Genomic DNA, 20,894 nt, shown 5'->3' with positions numbered 1-20,894 from the left:
GCACGTGCCTCAAAGCACAGAGAGAAGAACATAAGAAACTAACAGAAAATGAGCAAAATGTGATTTAATAATCCCCATTTCTCAGAATCTCTCCTACAGAGCTCTCAAGAACAGCCCTCAGCTGTCTGCTCCAGAAATACCAACATGTAAAACTTGGGAAATGCAGACCTGGAGGTTCTCTCTGAAACAGCAGGCCTTGCAGAATAAGAGCCATCCAGCAACAGCACATTTTCTTCAAACCAACGGCCAGGCTGCCCAGAGAAGCGGTGGATGCCTTCCCTGGAGACATGCAAGGTCAGGCTGGATGGGCCTCTGAGCACCCTGATCAAGCTGTAGGTGTCCCTGTTCATTGCAAGGCAGTTGGACTAGATGGCCTTTAAGGGTCCCTCCCAACTTGAGTGATTCTGTAATTCTATGACTCTAAGTGTTTTGGTGTCACACAGCAGAGTGGTTTCCAGAAGAATTTCACCCAATCTAAACCCCTGCAAGGTATTTTTATGCATTAAATCATTTGCATTTTTCTAGCTAGCACAAGTAACGAATCAGATTGATAATTAGTGCAAAGGAGATGCTAAAATAATAAACACACTAAATATAACTTCATTTATAAACATATTTTCTTGGTCAGATGCATTAGTTTCCTAAAGAATAACCAAGAATTTTGGTTTGCTCATGATTACATGATAGGAACCAGAAGTCTCTTCCCAAAGCCCCCTGACATGGTGCAGTGGGCTTACCTACAACCATGTCTTCTCAAAAGGCCACAGCTCAATGGAGATTTGCACATCAAAGAGAAATAAGTATGCAGATCTCGACAAACCAATGTGGGTTTTTTTCCCCCCACATCAGAAGGAACACCACAGATTGCAATCTGCTACACAACAACTCTTCATTTAAGTTTCTGACTGTGGAAAAAAAAAAAAACAAAAAAAACCAGCCTTGAGGACAACTGCAAGGTCTCCATGGAAGTGCACCACGGGCTGTGCCTGGGCCCTGCATTTAACAGCAGCCTGCCACATGTGGATCTGTCAGCCCTAAATCCAGCTGCTGGCTCCAAGCTGGGGCAATGCTGGCTCTACCGCAGAACCAGTTCCTGGGGAGAAGCATTTACCAATTTTGGAAGAGACAAATGGGGCTCTCTTAATCCTACAGCTCTCCTTAGCAACCAGGGAAGCTGCAAAGGAAAGCAAGGTTACCAGAAGGTGAGATCTTTTTAAATGAAGAAACACGAAATGGAAACGCAGCTTCTTCAAAATAAAGTGGAATTAGGAAATGCTATTTCCTAATCCAGTATTTTTAAGGATAGTTTGGTACAAGGTAAAACTATCATACAGAAGCAATACCAAATAAAGTTCCCACCCTGAGACATGAGCCTAACTGTACAATTACTGTCATTAGCAATGAATGACATTTATGAAACAATTTTCTAATCGGATCAGATTCACATTTCTTTTCCCCAAGTCTCTTACTCTAACCTTCTGACACTTCCCCTTACCACCTTGAAACTCATTTCCAACTTAACATTGAAAGGCAAATATTTCTCCAATCAAAGCTGAATGTACATGTGATAGGATTGAGCACTGAAAAAATACGTATTAAAATGATCAAAATGATCAAAATTTCATTCTGGAAAACCACCTCTCAGGAGAGATGGAGAAACAGAGATCAATGTATTACTTGATTTAACCGTAACCAAGAACCGACTTGCAGAATGTCAGACAAGCTGTTACTCACAGGTCCTACTTACAAAATCCTCCACCATACAACAGCTGATTTAGCTGAGCAGAAAGTTATTTTAGCAAGCAATTGTGTTAACTTAGCAAGCCACTGCACTTGCTAAACAAAACTTGAAGGAAACCTGAACAAGGTGAGAGTTCAGATCCAAGTAGACCAAGAAGGGCCAGAAGATCACTTTATACGTGTAACTGTGTGACAGCAGTTCAGCCAACATATTTGGAAAAGGTACAGGTGAAGGATGAAGGCAAAAAATAAATAAATAAATAAAATCAGAACAAAATAACTTCCAGACATGTTTCCACACCACTCCTTGTTGAAGTAGAAGCTAACACTGGAGGAAGATGCTCGAGTTTATGGCAATGCTTCGATACTTCTCTGATTGCAGATCACTCCATACGGCCTCCTGAATGTGTAATGGCAAAGCAGGGCGACAGCCTGACACAACACAGGTGTGCTTCCCTAATTCAGAGCCATGTAGAGGAAAGGAGCAGAGTGCTGCAAACTCACCGCTACAGTGCCTAACGAGATAAACCAATTACCTCAACATGCACACTCTGAAGACAAGGCACCTCATTCTCAGCCACACCACCCACTCCTATAATAAAAGTCTTAGGGCCTAACCACATTTCAGGCTTCTCAGTAATTCAGACCAGCCCTGTATAACACAAGGCATGCCAGGTCAGTGGGGCCAGCTCCCAGCACGGAAAGGAGCCGTGAGTGACACATGCAAGGCCTTCGACTTCTTTGCAATGTGCGCTCCTGCAGAGGGAGTACCAGAGGTGAACCAAAGTCAGAATACGACACTATACTTACTTTCCAGCCTTCCATTCCTACATTTAGACCTGGAATTTACATCATATAGAAATCACTCTTTGCAGGGTTGTGTCTCTGTATGCACACAATAAATTTTAGTCTTAAGATTCGCATGATACACGGATGGCACTGTGGTTACCCTCTCAGAATTGGCTCATCTCCACCCAGCACAGGGGACCAAGTTTTTGTTTCCCTACAGATTCCATCAATCAAGAAGATTTCCTCGAAACCAGACTACAATGCAGCAATGAAGGCTACTGGTAGCAGTTACAGGAAAATGTTCCAAAGTGCACATACTAGAGCCTAAACACATGAAATACAAAGTGTAACTCTTCTTGGCTTCTCTTCAGTATGAACTAATCATGAGAGGACTGCTTTAAGGGCCCGGACTTTTTGATGAGAAAGACAGCTGGTACCATCTGCTCACGGGCAGCCTGAAATGAAAGCTGTCGCTGTACTTACATGTGAGGGCTGAGTTCATAGAAGTTCCGGTTTCTGTATTCTTCAACTTTCTCCGGAGTATAAATGGGGAGAGGTCTGTAAGGGTTTATTGATATCACCACGCTGCCGATGTACGTCTGTTGAAGGAAAACAATGGGAAAAAAAAATCATGGAGTTTTCTTTTTAAAATACTTTTGCTTTTCTTGTATTTCTATTTAACGTGCAAGGAAGAATAACAAACAAACGTAAAAATATAAAAAAAAGAAGAAAAGAAAAAAGCCCAGTTGTGACGAAGAATAAATATGTATCCACACTGAAACACTTCTCAGGTCTCATCGAACATGTCTGTAGCTACTTCTGCACAATGGAATGCCCCTCATGAACGTTTTTAAACAGAGTCCTACCATACAAACATTTCTCTGATTCTCTCAGCTGGAGGAGAAAGGGAGAGGACATAGATGTTCATGAAGGACCCACTCCATCTGCATGGCAAACGGCATGATCTTCGCTGTACAGAAGTGCAGAGAAGCAGCACTGTGTGCGGTCACACTCCCTCCTGCACTCAGGGAAAAGACACTTGCAGGTTGATGGCCTCTCATAGGGTACTGTCAATTGAGAGATTTGAAGGCAAAGCCGAAACCAGTTGAAGTCCTGCCACGGTGCCCCAGCAGACACAAAGCATTGCTTTGGTTTCCAGATGCTAAACACAGTTGCGTTACTGGAGGAAAATGGTGGGTAATGCATTGGTTTTCCTTTCGATCCTATGCAGCACCCAGTGGAATGACAGTGGGTTAGCATCCACGGGGCAAGTGCCACAACCCCTCCAATCCTGCCTGCAGGCACTGAGCAAGCACAAAGTGAAAGCCCAGCATTTGGTATCTCTTTGCCCAGACATCAAATGATTAAGAACACCAGGCAAAACATGGGTTTCCAATAAGCAGGGCTTCCTGGAAGTGTGACAGCTGCACACAAAAGCCACAGGTTCCCACTAGGATTACCCCTGATAGGAACTGCTGAAGAAAAACAACAATTCTTGCATAGAACTTTGAGTTTAAATGGCTCCTTCCCTGCAACACCTGAGCACCTCACAATTGCCACTTGGACTTATCCCCACAGCTTTTCCTGGAAGGAAGTGCTACAGTAAGCATTTGCTAAATGGGAGCAGAGGGGAGCCCGAGTTACTCAGCAGAGCACTGAGGAGCCACAAACCAACAATGCTGACTGCTATAACCACCCCCCATCTGACCTTCACGTCTAAAGCAATTTTCTCCTAAACGTTAAACAAAAACCAAGCCCTAAGCAGAAAGCAAGGGGAGCGACACTTCCCACCTTCCACAGCATGCATATGCATACAAGCTGTGAGCCCACTAAGCACTTGCTATCTGATATTAAACAACCTGAAGTGCAGCAACAGAGCAAGCAGCATGAGGCTGCCGAGCCTAGCAGCTCACCCTCACAGCATCTGCAGCCCAAAAGATGAAACAGAAGCAGCCACTGCTGACAGCTCATCCTGCAACTGCTGCTACAATGAAGCATAACACTCAGCTAATTGGGCTGAGGCTGACCATTTTCAAACAGCACATAGTTTCTCCTCTCCTTTGAAACTGGCCAGGAATCTTCTGCAAAACACTTCCCCCCATGCATCTGAGCTAGAGTAGAGCCAGTCGGATTGAGCTGGTTGGACTAGGCACCCAGAGAGCAAGGGGAGGGGAAAGAGCCTGGGGTACTTTGCATCTGAGTGGCCAGAGCAGCTGTGGCAGCTCACAAGAGGGACGATTAAATGTGTGTTTAATGAGGGAAGCACCACAAAGGCTCTCCGACACAGGCTGCTCATTCAGTCACAAAGTGGATCAGTGCCTTTGCAAAATAACTAAGATTTCTGCTTCTTGCAAAGACATGCTGCCGTGTGTGCTTAGGTACACCTCCTTCAAACACTAAGTTGTTCTAGTTTCATGGTCATCCTCCCCTTAACAAGGAAAGTGGTTTCCACTTGTGTCTGCGCTCCTTCTCTGAGCTGTAAGAAAACCCCAAAATGAGCTTTCTACAGAGTTTGCCCTGCTCTCTCAGCATACACAGAGCTGGCAATTTGCAGCCTACAGATGCTTGGACAAACACAAGTACCCCAAAACAAGTAGCTTTCTGGTCTTCACAAGTGCATGGATATCCCATTAGGACTCCTTCCTGATAAAACATGGGTATGCTAACTCACTTCCTCACAAACCTTGAATTCAGCTCATTTTGAACTTTATGTTGAAAACTACCGGCAGAAGAGACGTGCAGACCAGATCTGAAAGATTATATTTTGAAACTGCAATTCCCTGCAACTCAAAGACCTGCCATTTCCAGCTGTTCTGCTGCCATAAAAGCATAAAGTTTGATTGCTGCATTCTTGAAGTACCCTGACATGCCAAAGCAAAGATGGGTGAAAGTGAAAAGCTTCATTTTTAAATGTGAATACAGGCGTTCATATGAGATTTATTTAGAAGCATGTCATCATAGCTAAGTACTGCCCAGACGATGTATTTTGGGAATTCAAGTCAGCTATCTATTGTCAGACATGTACGAATACAGCTCAGTTCCTAAAATACCAATATTTCAAAAGGTCAAAGGACTGTATAGAAACAAAGCTGTATACATGCCCATTTTAAACACCAACCCACAGCATGCCGAGAAATCATCAGTTGTGCTGCAAGGCACAAGAGCTGATACACTGATAGACCCTCTTCTAGAATGCCAGTGTCTCAAAACTGACACCACTGCTTGTTAGCAGTGGTCTGTGAGATTCTGCCTAACTGGGATAAACAGATCCAGAAAATAGCTTTCCCACATAACATCTGCCTTCCCAGAAGAACTCCACGATAAACAAACAAACTAAACGGCTTAAACCCTTGAGCAAGCAACAGGAGCAGTAACATTCCAGTGCTGGAAGGAGCATGCTGAGGGGCAATGGGAGACATACAGCAGCACCCCAGGGACTGAGAGAGCCTTCATCCTCTCTGTTTGAGGATAAAAACTAACCCCAGAGGAACAGCCTTGTGATGACAGCACAGAGCGCAGGCAGGAAATCTGATTTCTGTCTTGGCTTTGCTGTGGCCTTGTTATGCGAGTTTGGACGAGATCTGCTGTCTCCTCAATTTTCATTAATGAGAGAATTTTGATTATAGACCTTTCTCTGAGCTTCTTCTTTACTGCAAGGACTGACAGAGGCAAATTCTGCTTCCTTTGTGTGTTTATCCTGACCCTGGATCAAAAGGACTCATTGGATGGTTGGACTAGATGATCTCAGTGGTCTTTTCCAACCTTAATGATGCTACGACTCTCACTTGAATCAGTGAACCTGCTCCACTGCAATGACTATAGTGCCAAGCACTAACACTGCAGCTGTGAACTGCAAAGAACAAAGAAACACAGACAACACCTTCCTGTGAATTTAAGGGCTTAAGGCCCAAGCAGAAGAAAACTTTATAACCCAATGAAAAAAGGAAGCAAAGTTGAGTACGCTGCTCCTCCAAGATGTTGGAGGTGCAAGTTGTAAGATGCTTTGATGCCTACTTTTTCCTCTGAGGAGTGAATGCAAACCTAGCAGCCCAGGGCAAGAAGTTACCACTACAGTATATCAGTAAAGCTGTTTTTTCTCTGTCAGAGTTAATCTTGAAATATCCCAATGGTCCAGAAGAGAGGAGTCTGCAGCTGCAGAAGCCAGGGAACACTGCCAGCGGTAGTCAGAGCTGCAGAACAGGAGCTGCAGAAGCTGCCTTAGCAGCATCTGTGAAACCTCCTCTGGACCCGTGGCACCCAACACAACGCAATCTTCTGCAGAGTTTAAAATCATGATGTGCCTTCACCTGTTCACTAAAAACCGTCACTGCTTCACATCACGCATGGCAGCTCAAACTACAGCATCAAAACAGTCTCTCACACATGGTAGCCTGCAATTGGCCAGGAAAAGATGTTGCTGCAAAAACACGTCCTGCTGTAAAATGCACAATAGATACAGGACTCTACAAATGCGCTATAGGGGGCTCAATTCCCAAGGTCCAGCAAGGTCTACTCCATTTATTTGTGCATTTTTTAATGTTTAGCACAGAAACAGAAAACAAAGTTCTCATAAAGTAAGATTGCTAGTGGGGGTACAGGCCCTTCCAGACACACAGGCCAATTTTAATAGTCCAGATACACACTGTGTGCATTTCTTCAGCACCGATTAATCTCATGTGAACTGCGTTCCTGAGATTTTGACAGCTTCAGATCACTAAGACAAGCAACTGAAAAGAAAAATGTCCAAGTAAGATCAAAGACAAGTGTGACCAGGTTTTGTTGGAGAGAATCCAGAATGAAACACTGGGGCAGCACTGCTTTTTTAATTATTATTATTATTAATGTGACACGTGCACTAATCCTCAGTTAGCAAAAGCAATTTCTGCAATTGGAGCCATCAAATTGGCTTTTCCCAGCAAATAGAGCATTTCCCAAAGCTCTTGCTGAGTTCTGAAGCAGCTGTGTTGACCAGTGAGGTGCTGCAGATAAGGAAGTACTTTGCTACACACCTAACTGCAAAGGAAGCCAGTGCTAAAAATTCATTTTTTGCATGTCTAGTCTGTGGTAACCTGAACTTCTAAACCAAACTGATATATTTGGTCTTACTCTCTATATAGAGTGAGCCCTCTAAAGTTCCCTTTCTCAGTACTCCTGAATATATCTCACTCTAACTTAGTCATTTCTAATTCTCTTTGTATAAGTGAAGAAATGCAGTGGTGGATTTCTGAACAAACACTACTTATCCCAAGATGATTAAAATATTCTGCCCCAAGACCACCCTCCTCCTGAGCCCATCACTTCAGGCCAGAAACAGGCTGTATGTTGTAATAGTGTATATCCTTGCCATGCACCACATACATTGTGGCTGTGGAAATGACTCAAGAAACAAAGCTCAAGCAGGTAACACAAAGGCAGAATTGCACACATCCCAGAGCAACCAACCGCAACACAGCAGCCCGTGTCAAAAAGGATAGCAAGATCCTCTTCAGCACAGGCTGGGTCCTGCAAGCTGCTGTGCAAACAGCCCCAACAGGCTGCGGTAACCTGCAGCAGCCTGGATCAAGCCCTTAATCACACAGCAATCATTTCAGAGCCCTGAAGTAACAACGGAGCATTCTGCAGAGAAAGGTGCTCGAGCATAACATGCTGAAGCAAGTACTCAAAGAGGATGCGTGTGTACAGATTATCAGGTTTCTCTTCTGAGTTTCTGGAGGGCACAGACTTCACTGCTCACTGAGTATTACTGCTAACCTCACGATCATCCTGACAGAGCTCAATGGTATTACTAATGAAGATGATTAATCACCTCAATCCCCCACCTCTCCAACTCTGAATGCTGACTCCTCTCAGAGGATCCCTGCAGAGGATGGAACGATAGGCGAAACCTGTAAAGCATGCGATGAGGAAGTCAGCCCAAGGCAGACATGAGCAATTTAAAGACAGCATTTAAGTATCCTGCAACATAAGTGCTTGCTAGCTTCGGAAAAGATAAAGACTTGTTTTCATAAGCAACTGCAACTGGGGATCGGATAGTGCCTGTGCCAAGAAAACCCCTGTCTCAATGCAAATAAGAAACAACAGCAGAAAACATTAAAGAGGGGACACATGCCTTAATGGAGTACTTTGACTCCATTATTTCTGTATAGATAAAACGTATCTGTATGGATAAAAAATGGGGAAAGAAAGTCTCCCAGCAGGCTGCAGCCAGGGCTGGCCTATATGCTGAGTGTGAGGACCGTGGTTTTACAGCACTCGGACATTTTTGTTGCTCTCTCTGCTCTGTGCCAGTCTTTGATTAATCTTTTGTGTCTTTATATCAGACAACATGCACCGAAACCACTGCTAAAAGTCCAACATGTCATCATTGCCTCTGTGAAGGAACAAGATTTTGGGGCAGAGCCAATGCTGCAGAAGTTGCTGGGGCTCTATGGGAGACATTTTCCACACCAACTTCTCTCTTTTTTCAAGGAGCCCTACCAAAGCAGCAAGCAGTGTGTAGGGAAGAAGACCCTTTCACGCAGCCCACCACATTCACCTGATTTTTAATTTTTTTTTTGTTTGTTTCTTTAAGCAGGTATTGCATAGAGCCCTACACTTCCGTTGCCATGTTTAGCATTGGGGGCTCTGTGAGTGTCCCTTCTCTCTCTTCAGACAACGCTTCCAAACCTGCATGAAAACCTGATCAAGGGCCCCAGCCAGCCTTGAAAACAACCTGTAAAGGTCGGTGACATTATGCTGACCTAATTCAGACAGCAATGACATTGAGAATAAAACTAAACTTCAACCAGCACTATGACCATACTGCATTTAAAAATTTACCAGCATCCTGCATTTATATATCCTAATACCACAGAACTCTTTTATTCACACCACCAGTGAAGTTTTATGGAGGGGTGTGATCTCGCAAGGCCAATTCATATTGAGACTTCGGTCTCATTTATGTATTTCTATCTTCCACCCTCTTCCTCCCAGCATAATAACTGGGAGATCAGACACGGGCGCCGCAGAAACAAAGCCACTGTGCTTGACTGCCATTCGGCAAACTCCTGAACCATGCAAGATCACAAAAAAAGGAGGAAATCAGTAACACACACAGTTGAGTAAAGTCAAACCAGAAACAACAAGGCTACCCCCAAAACACCCAAACAGCATCCCAGGAAGCTCCCCCGCCTGCGACACAAGTATACTGCAAGGCCAGTGAACCAAAGGCAGCCACAAGGATGTTACCTCAAGCAGCTAGCACTGAGTTATTATACTGGAATGCCAAATATTTAATAGCTCAGTAATAAAACAACATGTGTTCAGTACCATAAGAGTGTTCTTGCCCAAAGCAGCCCACAAACTCCACGTGCAGAAAATACAAATTAAACGCTGACATTAGAGAAAGATTCTGTTATGCTACAAGAACAAAAAGCAAACAAACATTTTGTTGTCATGAACAAAATGTTGACCTCTGCTTCTCTGGGAAGGCTTCAAGAAACAACATAACTGTGGGGAAAAATGTGCAGGGCAGCAGAACAGAGCGGCGTCTGGCCCTAAAGGCTGCTGATATGCCCACGCAGCACCAGTCCCTCCAGACTGCTCCTCCAACACAACCCATCCAGTAGGAAAATCAGTTGCAGAGCAATATATATGCCTCAGCTTATCCCAGTTCTCCACTATCACTGGGAATCAGATAGATCAGATAGACAGATGCCAACCCTCTTTCTCATTTGTCAGCATTCCGAAGTATAAAAGAAAAATAACAGCTGGGCTGGATGGGCTGATCACATTTCAGTCAAATCAATGCAAACAATAAAAGTTCAGGGAGAAGGTGTAGCAGAACGAGTCAAAATTCATCCATGGTATACAAGCTGAATTTTATGAAGGTATTTGAAAGTTAATATGCGGTCTCTTGCTCACACATTTTAACCACACAAGCTGCTCCCTGTGACCTCCAAATAATCAACATTCTATGTGCTAGCTGCATTGGTCATGAATCACATTTTACTCTAACTTAAAGAAACTCTCCCTTTGTTACTGATACTTACAGAACAGAAAGTGATTTTATCAATAAAAGGTTTAAGAGCTGCAAAAATAACATCATAGACTATTGCAGCTTTTTAATGAGATTTTTCTTGGTCAGACGTACCCCAGGCATTTCCAGACATGACTAAACTCCAAGATTCCCATTCCCAATTAACACATTCATTACCCAACAAGCCGTTCCCCCAAAGCACGAGATTACAGCTGAATCTGATGGTCTTTAAGAGAATAACTGGCCCAGCTCCAGCTTCACCAGCCTTCATGTTTATTTTTACAGGCACGGCCTCCAGCCCAGTATGCAACCTAACACCCAAGTCCATTAAACTTTCCATCAAATACACATAAAAACCAACAACAGGCAATCATGTTGTAGTCTGTTCTCTGACTGGCAGTACACTTTTTTCCTTGTTTGCACATGACAACTTTGAAGCACCGGTTCCTCTTGAAGGAGCTCAGAGTGGCCGTGCTCAGTTTGAAGAGAGGACCACTGGGAATCCAGGTCTGATCCAGCTCTTCAAGGGGAGCTGTTGCAGAGAAGACTTGGCACTAGGATTTCCGACATTAAAAATGCAGCGTCAAATGTAACTATCATGACAGAGACTAGGAAAGACAAAAATAGTATTGTTTTCTGCTGGAATGAGCCCATTTATCTTGTCATCTTTGGCTATGGAGAGAGATCTGGCGCTGTTCACGGAGGGATTGATCTGACTCACATCCATCTGTAGGGCTGGCTAACACAATTATGCCACGTCTGGCCAACTTTAAAGCTTTTTCAGAACTACTCACATTACAGGTCTCATTCCCCACAACAAACCCCTTTGAAGGTTTATAACTGCAGCTTGGTTTTAAAACTAACATATGCAGCACAGACACAGCTATTGATTCACAGAAAACTGCTTAAAACCTGATGCTGCAAAAGCTGCGGCCAGATGCTGTAGAAACATTTCAGTCCACTCATACAGCTTCCGTTTGACTTCATTTTTTTTAAAACTTGGACACCATTTTTGGTAATGCCTACAACTGGGTAATGAAATAAGAGGTGACCTTACAATCCCAAAGGCTCAAACTGTTGCTCTCCAAATGGATGTGAGGGGCCAACTTCTGTAGCTTGTTAGAACTGAGGAAACCTGCAGTCTTTGTGGAGCACCAACAGTAGTCCTATATCAGTTTAACTCAGCTTCTCCAGGAGAGCATGCAAACTACAGATTTTACATGGCAAAGCAAACATTGCTTCCAGATGGAACAAAGGCTCCGTTGTGCTCTTCTAAGTCTAAAAACAGAAACACAAAGTGTGGTTTCCATGAGCGAGGCTTGGGAAGAGGAGAGTGGCTGGTGATAAGGGGAAGGGAGAGAAAAGTTTGAAAAGCAATGCCTGGCTAATGCAGCGAGAGCCTTCGTGCTTCAGACAGCGATCGTGGTAAGAGATTTGCAGGGCATTCAACTGATGTGAAATGAAGATATTATTCCCCGAGTGGTTTGGGAAGCAAAGCCATGCATAACCTTCCTACATGGTAGCAGCATGGTAGCAGTGGCACGGATGTGAATAGCGATGCCTTCCATCACTAACATACCAAATGCTCTAATAGTTGCAGAGATCTGCAGCACTCTGCCTTTACAGCACGTATTCACAAACAGTACCTGTAAGACCTTAAAAAACCGTCACACTATCAAACATATCCAGAGACAAAGAGGGCAAATGACACTGCAACATGCTGGATTCGCAACAAATTACAATTCAGCTACACACACACACAAAATCCTTTGCTTTTGGCAACAGTTCAAACTTCCCACCAGAGCTCCTTTAAGTATTAGTCTTTCCCACCTGCAAGGCAAAGGAGCATACGCTGCTAGAGAAAAGTGACACCCTCTATCACCTGCCAAAGCACATAATACAGCTAATTACAATGCACTTCAGTGCCAGAATGAGAGACTGAAGGGAACACAGGTTCCACTGTCACTGCCTCACAGAACTGCTTGAAGACGGTTGTCAGCTAGCATGTAATAGGTGATAAAAATAAAACAGATTACCCAATTGTCAGTCAAGCTGATTTATTTCTGCCCTAAAGTATATAAAAACATGTAGATAAATAAGTTGCGGTCCATAGCAGTTTACACAAAACGTCTTGAGCAATCCACTCCCATGTGGTTTATGGCAATCCTCATTAACAGACTGCACAGGCACCAAACAGGTTTCTGTCCTCAGTGCTTTAGATCAAACTTCCAAACAGGACCCAAAGATAGGGCAAGGTAGGACTTCTATGCTCAGTCTTTAGGCAAACATCTCCCTTCTCTTTTCCTTCTTGAGCTAAAGTAGAATCATTCCATATCCCCCATTTTTAGTGTAGGTATTAGGAATGCAGTGCTAACCCTAAAATTCAGGTCAGTTACACAAGCCACAGACTGGATGAACTGGATGAAACAAAAGCAGATAGATGCAACTGTATTTTGCTAGGCTAGTGCTTCTGTAGAGAGAACAGGCGTGGTTGAGTAGGAAAGTTATGTTGGAATAAAGATGCAGAAAAGAATGAGGTACAAAGACAGAGGTACAAAAGCACAGACTATAATAAAATAAAACCAAAAAGGAATAGAGGAAGCAAACATAAAAACAATACAGATCCTCCCATGCTGGAGGATGGAACGAAAAAGCATAATGAAACCATGAAGATCTAAATGCTTAGCAAGGGGGAAAAATATAGTCACACCGAAAATTAAAGTGGGGGTATAATTAAATACAGAGCACATCTATTAGACTGTAATAAGCTGCAGACAATTGCTTGCAGCTCATAGCTCTATTTTGGCTTAAACTCTTTTTTTCAGCTTCACTCTTGAAAGACTTATCTTTTACCAGAGGTCTTGCAAAGTCTCTATAGATCATTAAGTTCCTACAGCCTTTGCAACACTAGGCACATTTTAACAAAAATGGAACAAAGAGACGAAGCAGGAAATGAAAGGCTTAATTGGAATCACAATTTGCTCCTTCATTCCCAGCCTGTGCTTCAGCTGTCAGTTCACAAACTCTCCTGCTGATCAGCATTCAGATATTAATATACCCAAAGATTTTGATGATTACTTCCATGTATACCCAAGCTTAAAATCAAGCCATTGTAAGGTATACAACTTTTTTTTCCAGTAATTTACAGGCAACAGGCACCACTGAGAGCAGCCCTAGCACACTACAGACACATACTGTTTGTACATCAGCCTGCTCTAGAAGTACCTTACCTGCTGCTTATTTGCAACTTCATCCTCCTTTGACAAAAACAGTATCAAAATCAACGTTACCAACAGTTCCAGAACTGTTTCTTATGAAAACTGGAGACATGTTGCACAAAAGGGAAAAACAAAAAGGAAAATCACCAGGTGGAAAAATTCAAATGCAGGTAGTCCACTATAGGAAGGTCTACAGCTCCCAGAAGAGTTCTGAGACAAATTTAGTTTTTTCTTTTTGTTGTTGTTTCATTTTATTAAAGAAAGGTAAAACTGTCCCTAATGCAACAGCCTATGTACAGGTATTCAGTCAATCCATATCCTTGTAAATACACATACATTTCAAGAATGACAACACAGGTCCCCAGAGGATGCTATTTGTTGCCATATACTCACATATACTTCACTGTGATCAAAGCGCTTTTTCAGATTATTGATGAATGAATCTTCATTAAGCGGCTCTAGAAGAACCATATCTCCCACCCCTATCATGTCATCTAGAAGTGACGTCTTGACCTCCATTTTGGCCATTTCCTCCTGCAAACAAAGGAAGAAAAGAAGAGCAAAGTTAGCTCAAAGTTATTCTAATTATGCTAATTTTTCAAGGTGTTAACCATCAATACTAAGGCTTACAAACAAAACTCCCATCAAAAGACTCTTCTTTAAATTTTTTCCCTACACTGCCTCAAATTAAAGCTCAGATAGGTTCATATCCTGATCTGAATTTCCTTCTCACCTTACCTGCATTTCTCCAAACCAAACGTCTTTTAAGCAGAAACCAAGCAGTTGAATTTGCTCCCCTGTTGCTCCCCCTGTTTTATCTGAAATGAATAACGTACTCTAGAGTGCATATAATTCATTACAGTGCTGCTCTTGTTTACCTGAGGCTATCAAATTATTTCATTTTCTAACCAGACTTGATGAAGTTACATATTTATTTGTTATTTTATTGCTTAAGATGTAACAAGGCACCTGATGACAAGAGGCTACACCTACATAATTGCAGTGGTAAAAGGCAGAAGCGGGGATAAAACAGGGAGCCAAGATCAACGTAACCAGTGCTGATAAAGTAATTCAGTTGAAGAAGTCAAGGTGAGGCCAGAAGTCAACACCTATTTGATCCTTCCACGTGCTTATCCCTCCCATCCAACTGCTAGAGAAGATTCACTGAGCCTTCTTGAGAGCTCCAAGCACCCAGTCACCAATTTCAGGCATCATGATGGTGTGCTTGGGAATGAACACCGCAGCAGGAACAACTCTGCTGACAACACAAACCAGGAACCCACTACTGCACAGCTACAGTGACACAACACAGCAACGGAACTCCTCAGCTACTGAAAACTACCAATCTGTCCTTGCTCCCCGCATCAGGGCAGCATATTTTAAATACTTTTTTTCTCAGTTTCCAGAATGTCTTCTAGCAATTAGTGCCTCATACAATCACTGTTAGCTCACCATTGGAGCTAACCCATTCGACGGCTAATCTAAAACAAGTGTAGCCTTTTAACTCTCACTCGTGTCCACAACCACTACATGCCGTTTGATTTTTGAGCAGTGAGTGACATTTGAGGGACATCAGATCAGGGCTTAAGTCACGTTTGATGTTTTTCCAAATTCAGCAAAGAGAAGCACAGCTCCCCAGGCAGCTACGGGAAGCACTACAACAAGGGCCCCAACCTGAACCAAGCCTGGGAATTGCTAGAAATTCACACGGAAAAGCAAAAACAGTGATGAACTATGGTAACCAACCAAAGCTGAGTCAACTCCGCTAAACAAACAAAAAAGCATTCGTTTTAAACATAAGCATTGGATAAATATTATTTTTTTTTTTAAGAGAAAAAGGCTTTTGTTCTTAAAAGTTCACCTCTCTGAAGCCCCCAAAATATCTTAAACATTCACAAAATCTTTCCAGAGGTATCACTTCAATTTCTGCATCCCATTAAGACAAATTCTTTACACTACCAGCCTTGTTTCTGTGATCCCATAACTATCGATAGAGCAACAACTAAAGTTCAAATAATTTTTGAAGGCTGAAAAAAAAGTCCTTGAGTATGGAACTTATTAAATAATGGGTCTGTAGCCAAAAAAAAAAAAAAAAAAAAAAAAAGTCCTAATATGGGCAATCACAACCTAAAATTAAACTTCTGAATAGCATACCTCATCTACCATTGTGAAATGACGTACCGCCTACCACACTCTATACATCACTGCTTGGGAATTTCAAGACCAGAGCAGCCAAACCCATCAGGAACGCTTGCGTATTCCCGACCTCAGATGCACAAAGACACTCTATCTACTTCTAAAAGCTGGATCAGAAATTTGTATAGAAATCTGAACTTACCTACACATTGAAGAATTTCAATTTTGCAGTCAAAGGCTTATTTTCATCTTCCTGGGTATTTTTTTTTTCTCCCAATAATTTAATATCATGCTACAGTAAAACTATTTCACTGACTGCCAGAAAATATTATAAGCATAGGTGATCAAGAACAGACAATATACCTACAGATATCCCATTAAACAGTGAAGCCTAAAAAACATTTGAATTGCATAGTGGCTCAAGTTCCGCATAATATCCCTAAAATCAGCCATCAGTGTTTCAGGACTGTCAAGGAAAGCCAACAGTAACGTCTGAATTTACATGAAACATATTAAGATTGAATGTGATAAATAATTTAACTTAGTAGAAGCAGTTAATCAATTAAAGAAAATCTATGTATATAACCCCCTCAAAACACAAAATGCTAATTTTAAAAGTAGCTCTAAGAAAACTCAAAAAGTTGACATGCTACACAAACTTCAAAAAGCATAATTATAACTACACATAAAAAACCTTGCTGAAATTGCAAGATGAAACTTCCATCAAGACTTTTTAGCTGTATGTCACCAAGCTCAGAAACTCAATCCAAACCCACACCCAAGTACTTATAGAAATCTTTGCTCATCAGTCCCGCTGAGCTCGTTCACCACAGTTTGTACAACTGTACACCAAAGCAACCTGCTTCTTCTTCCATACACATTCTGGCATCCTTTCAGAGTTTCTCAAGAATGATGTTCATAGAACCAGGACGATGAGAGGGCTGGGACCAAAACGAGCTCTCAGCAGCTCAGAGACCAGAAACAATTACAACCACAGCTGTGCTGGTTGGGGAGCACCAGCAGACAGGAAATTAGGTTAGAGGAAAGAGTCAGAATGGGTTACATCCTTTAAAACAAAGACACCCCACCTGAACAGGCTCTACAGGAAAGCTGGGGAGAGGCTTTTTATGTATAAGGGCATGATGCAAAAGGACAAGGGGAAATGGTTTTAAACTGGAAGGGGAAAGGTTTGGAGTAGATATTAGGAAGACATTCTTTACTGTGAGGGTAGTGAGACACTGGAACAGGTTGCCCAGAGAGGCTGTGGATGCCCACTCCCTGGAAGCATTCAAGGCCAGGCTGGATGGGGCTGTGAGCAACCTGGTCCAGAGGGAGGTGCCCTTGCCTGTAGAAGGGGAGTTGGAACCAGATGATCTTTAAGGTCATTGCCAACATGAACCATTATGATTACATGTTCAGTTATTTTCCTAGGAAGGCTTTCGAAAAGGAGATTTTTTGTGGGGTGGAATTGAGGCTCTATGCGAACTGGTCCAGAATTTCAAACTGGAAATTATCCATTGATTTAAATAACGCACTCCTTTTGTGACCACAACATGTCATTTTGTTGACATGAAGAAAAACAACAACACTGTACAAAAGACTACAGCTGCCAGTCACTGAATTTTTAATACGGCAACCAATTAGCTCAGCATAAAAGCAAAACCCATCTAACACAGTCTTAAACTTAGATTCTTCTTCAAACGTTTCCAGAGCCCTACCACACCCACTTAAAATCTTCCAAATTTACCTTCCTTATCCCCACAGCACACATTGGCAGCGTTTCAGAACATCTCTCTTTTCTCCATCCATTCGACAAATCTCTTCCTCCTCGCTCTGGTTCTGCGTCTAGGCCTTAACTCAATGAAGTGAGAACAGTTTCAACACTTTTCCATTCCCAGGGAATTTAAAAAAACAAAACAAAAAAAAAAAAAAGCTTGTTCAGTAATCCCTCACAGCTTGACCTATTTTATGCTGGACACAACTTGCTCTGCAGGAGAAGGGCTGGGCACGCTACACCCCTAACACGCTTTTATCCGCACACTGTTACACATAGGCTTTTGGTATCTATTGCTTGTAGGCGCTGGGAGTTCCATCCTGCACTCACATCCAGTGAGGCCAGCTGGATCTCATCCTTCCTGTCCCTCCTGGCCTCAAAGATGGCAAACTGAAAAACTCCCAAGCCACAACAGTCTTATCATCAGCCCATCTGAAATGAGAACTAATGACAGCTATAAATAGGAGATGATACAGAGAACAGGCAAACCCCCAAAGCCTTATACAACTACATTCACATTCCTCTTAGGGGAAATGAAGTAATGCCACATTATTGGCATAGACATGCTATGGAATTGTCCAGGTTTTTCCACACCGTCCTCATACAGAGGAACAAGAACAACTGCAGCCAGACAGTCCTCACTCAGCACCAGTTTGCATTTGCTGCACTGGGATTACCACTGGCAGCAGAGGGGCTTGCAAGGTTCCCGTGGCATTGCAACAGGGCACAATTTTCCTCCCACCAAAACTGTCACAGCAGAGGTACTGTGAAATCCTACATTTTTAATAATAAGAGAAAAAAAATGAAGCCACATTTCTTGACAGCAACACATCGGAAGATCTTGATTCTACCCAAAGAAAATACTTCCTTTGCCTCCAGACTCCATAGTGTTTTAGTCTCTGGACACAGCAGGACACAACTAGCAGCTCATATCTGCTGCCCAGCAGCTGTGTATCAGAAGAACCTGCAGCCCTAGCTCCTGGATGTTCCCCATCACCATCAGAATGCTGAAAACAAGAGTGTGCAGGGCACAGCACGATGCTGCCGCTCATGGTAGCTTTAAAATTAAATAAAGTTCACACTAGCTTACTACCAAGCAAGATCTGTTATCTGAAAGCCTTGTGCAACTTCTTTTTCTGTAGGCACCGACCATCAGCCATGCATACAGATTTCTTCAGCAGTTAACAGCAAATAGCTCCAGTAAATTGCACCAGTCAAATGTAGCACTGGGGCATATTTGTGTTTAGATTGCAGGAATGTTTGCATCAGGCATCAGCCCAATGGGAATGGCTCTTTAGCAACATCAGATTACTGCAGAGTCGTGCTCCAGTGACTGCAATTTAGATGACAAAAGATTTGCCCAGAAGAATTCAATAGCAGAAATGAGCACTCCGTGGGCTGGTGCTGTGGAACGCCAGGATTTAGCTACAGATTGTGCAATTCTCAGGAACCAAACAGGCCACTTCAGTACCGCTGAACAACGGCAGTCACGCGAAGCAACACCATCCTGTAGGAGCTTAATGATACAAGCTCAACTGCAGCTTAGAGAAGTGCTATAATTAGACTCTATTTGGGAGTTTGAAGGATGTTTACTGGGACGTTTTCTCCACAGGCAGCAGCTTAAGCTCTCTCCTCATTAACAGCACCAAAGTCACAGAACCATAGAATCCTACAATGGCTTGGGTTGGAAGGGACTTCAAAAATCATCTAGTTCTAACTCCCTACTGTGAGCAGGCTTGCCAACCACTAGATCAGACTGCCCAGGAGCCCATCAAGCCTATCAAGCCTAGCCTTCAATGCCTCCAGGGATGGAAGGCACAGCAGAGGGAGACGATCACCTCCATTTCCCTGCTGGACACCCTTCTGTAGGTGCAGCCTAGGATACCATTGGCCGTCCACGCTCCAAGAGCACAGTCCTTTCTCAGTGCTAAGGAAAGAAGTTTGGTTGCCACTGCCAGATTGTTCTGGGGTTGGTTTTGGCTTTATGTGACCCCTGCCATGTAAAAGGTGCACCGGACCTCAAAACAAAAAGAAATTTACTGGAGTCAAGTGTGCAGCATGTATCTTACCCTCCTCCCTTACAACATGTGACACCTGGGGATGGTAAGGTGCTGGGTTTATGTTTCTCTAAGTATGTTTTCTGTTCTTTTTCCCTACCAGTGAGCAAAACACCGGCTTGGACATTGCCTACTACAGTAAGAGCCTGCAGGGTGCATCTATTCTGCTTCTACTTTATACTCCCAGCAGTACCAGCTTTCAAATTACTTGCAATGACTGGTAACCATGGCACAATAACCACCACCTGTAAGCTCACATCAGGTTGACCTGTTTCCAAAGGCAGCTTGCTTTGAAGCTGAGCTGCCTGGGTCATGCAGTCACACAGGCTTTGGGGAAGTAGCTGTAAAGCAGCTATCAAGCTATCCAGAGCCTGAAAACTGAAAACTGTGGGGTTTGTGCTTGCTTTTTTTTTTCAATTACTTATGTTTTATAGAGAGGACACTTAGGGCAATTTCAATGCATCTGGAAATAAGGTCTTCACTAACAAAACTGTTTTGATGCCCAAAATTTGATCAACTTCCGCTGATTTCAGCAGAAACAGGATCCACGGCTGCTGCTTACATTTAGGCTTTTTTAGTCATTGTCTAACCACCAAGTTCTGTAGTCATTCCAGGTCCACATCTTCAGAAAGGGATAAAATACTCAGGAGGAAAGGGAAATCTCTCTTTTGTACATACCTCTCTACTATCCTCTTGAATCCTCCTCGAAACAGGGAGTCAAACGGGACTGTGAAACCAAAAATTGCGCCGTGTTCTGCCTTCTTCCCCTAAAGACTACATTTACTACATTTCAAATGGACAGTGTTCTTCAGACCACAATTCTGTGATTTTAAAGGTTGTCAGCACAGAACACCAACACAGAAAGAAAACAGCCTCTTTTTTTTTTTTTAAACAAAAACCAGCTCTTGCTACTGGATAGTCAGGGGGTGTCCTTTTAGACCCACTATCTTCATCTTTCAAGCTGCCGCCTGAAACTTCCTGCCAATTTTTTGGGATCCCACCCAGTCCAAAGGTTAGGTTTGCACAGTTGTTGCAGAAGCAGGACAAGGAAACCAAAGTGGCCCTTATTTCTTTTGGGAGATCCTCTTTGTTTGCTGCATGTGACACAGCACCAGCTTGCTGCCACATCACAGCTTGTCTTCAAAAGATCTGCCTGTAGCAGA

At 43.0% G+C, this 20,894-nt stretch overlaps 1 protein-coding gene across 8 annotated transcripts in view; it reads right to left on the bottom strand.

The window, feature by feature from the left end:
- Window positions 1–20,515, bottom strand: part of MYO1B (myosin IB) — an 85,180-nt gene extending 64,665 nt beyond the window's left edge. For 5 of the 8 annotated variants that reach the window (XM_042822396.1, XM_042822398.1, XM_042822395.1 and 2 more), the window contains exons 1-2: window positions 14,158–14,298; window positions 3,013–3,128 (exon numbers count right to left, since the gene is read on the bottom strand). In XM_042822396.1, coding sequence (XP_042678330.1) covers window positions 3,013–3,128; window positions 14,158–14,292 — 251 coding nt within the window. In that variant the 5' untranslated portion in view covers window positions 14,293–14,298. Of the gene's footprint in view, window positions 1–3,012; window positions 3,129–14,157; window positions 14,299–14,502; window positions 14,598–14,642; window positions 14,659–20,409 lie in introns of those variants that run through there. The other 3 variants (XM_042822401.1, XM_042822402.1, XM_042822400.1) reach the window with 3 other exon arrangements.
- Between the last annotated feature and the right edge of the window lie 379 nt (window positions 20,516–20,894).

The sequence above is a fragment of the Centrocercus urophasianus genome, unplaced genomic scaffold, assembly GCF_019232065.1.
Source record: "Centrocercus urophasianus isolate 14NV4802_14NV808 unplaced genomic scaffold, USGS_Curo_1.0 seq_20, whole genome shotgun sequence".
NCBI lineage: Eukaryota > Metazoa > Chordata > Aves > Galliformes > Phasianidae > Centrocercus > Centrocercus urophasianus.
The sequence above is the reverse complement of the archived record's forward strand: the minus strand, read 5'-3'. Positions and strand labels throughout refer to the sequence as shown.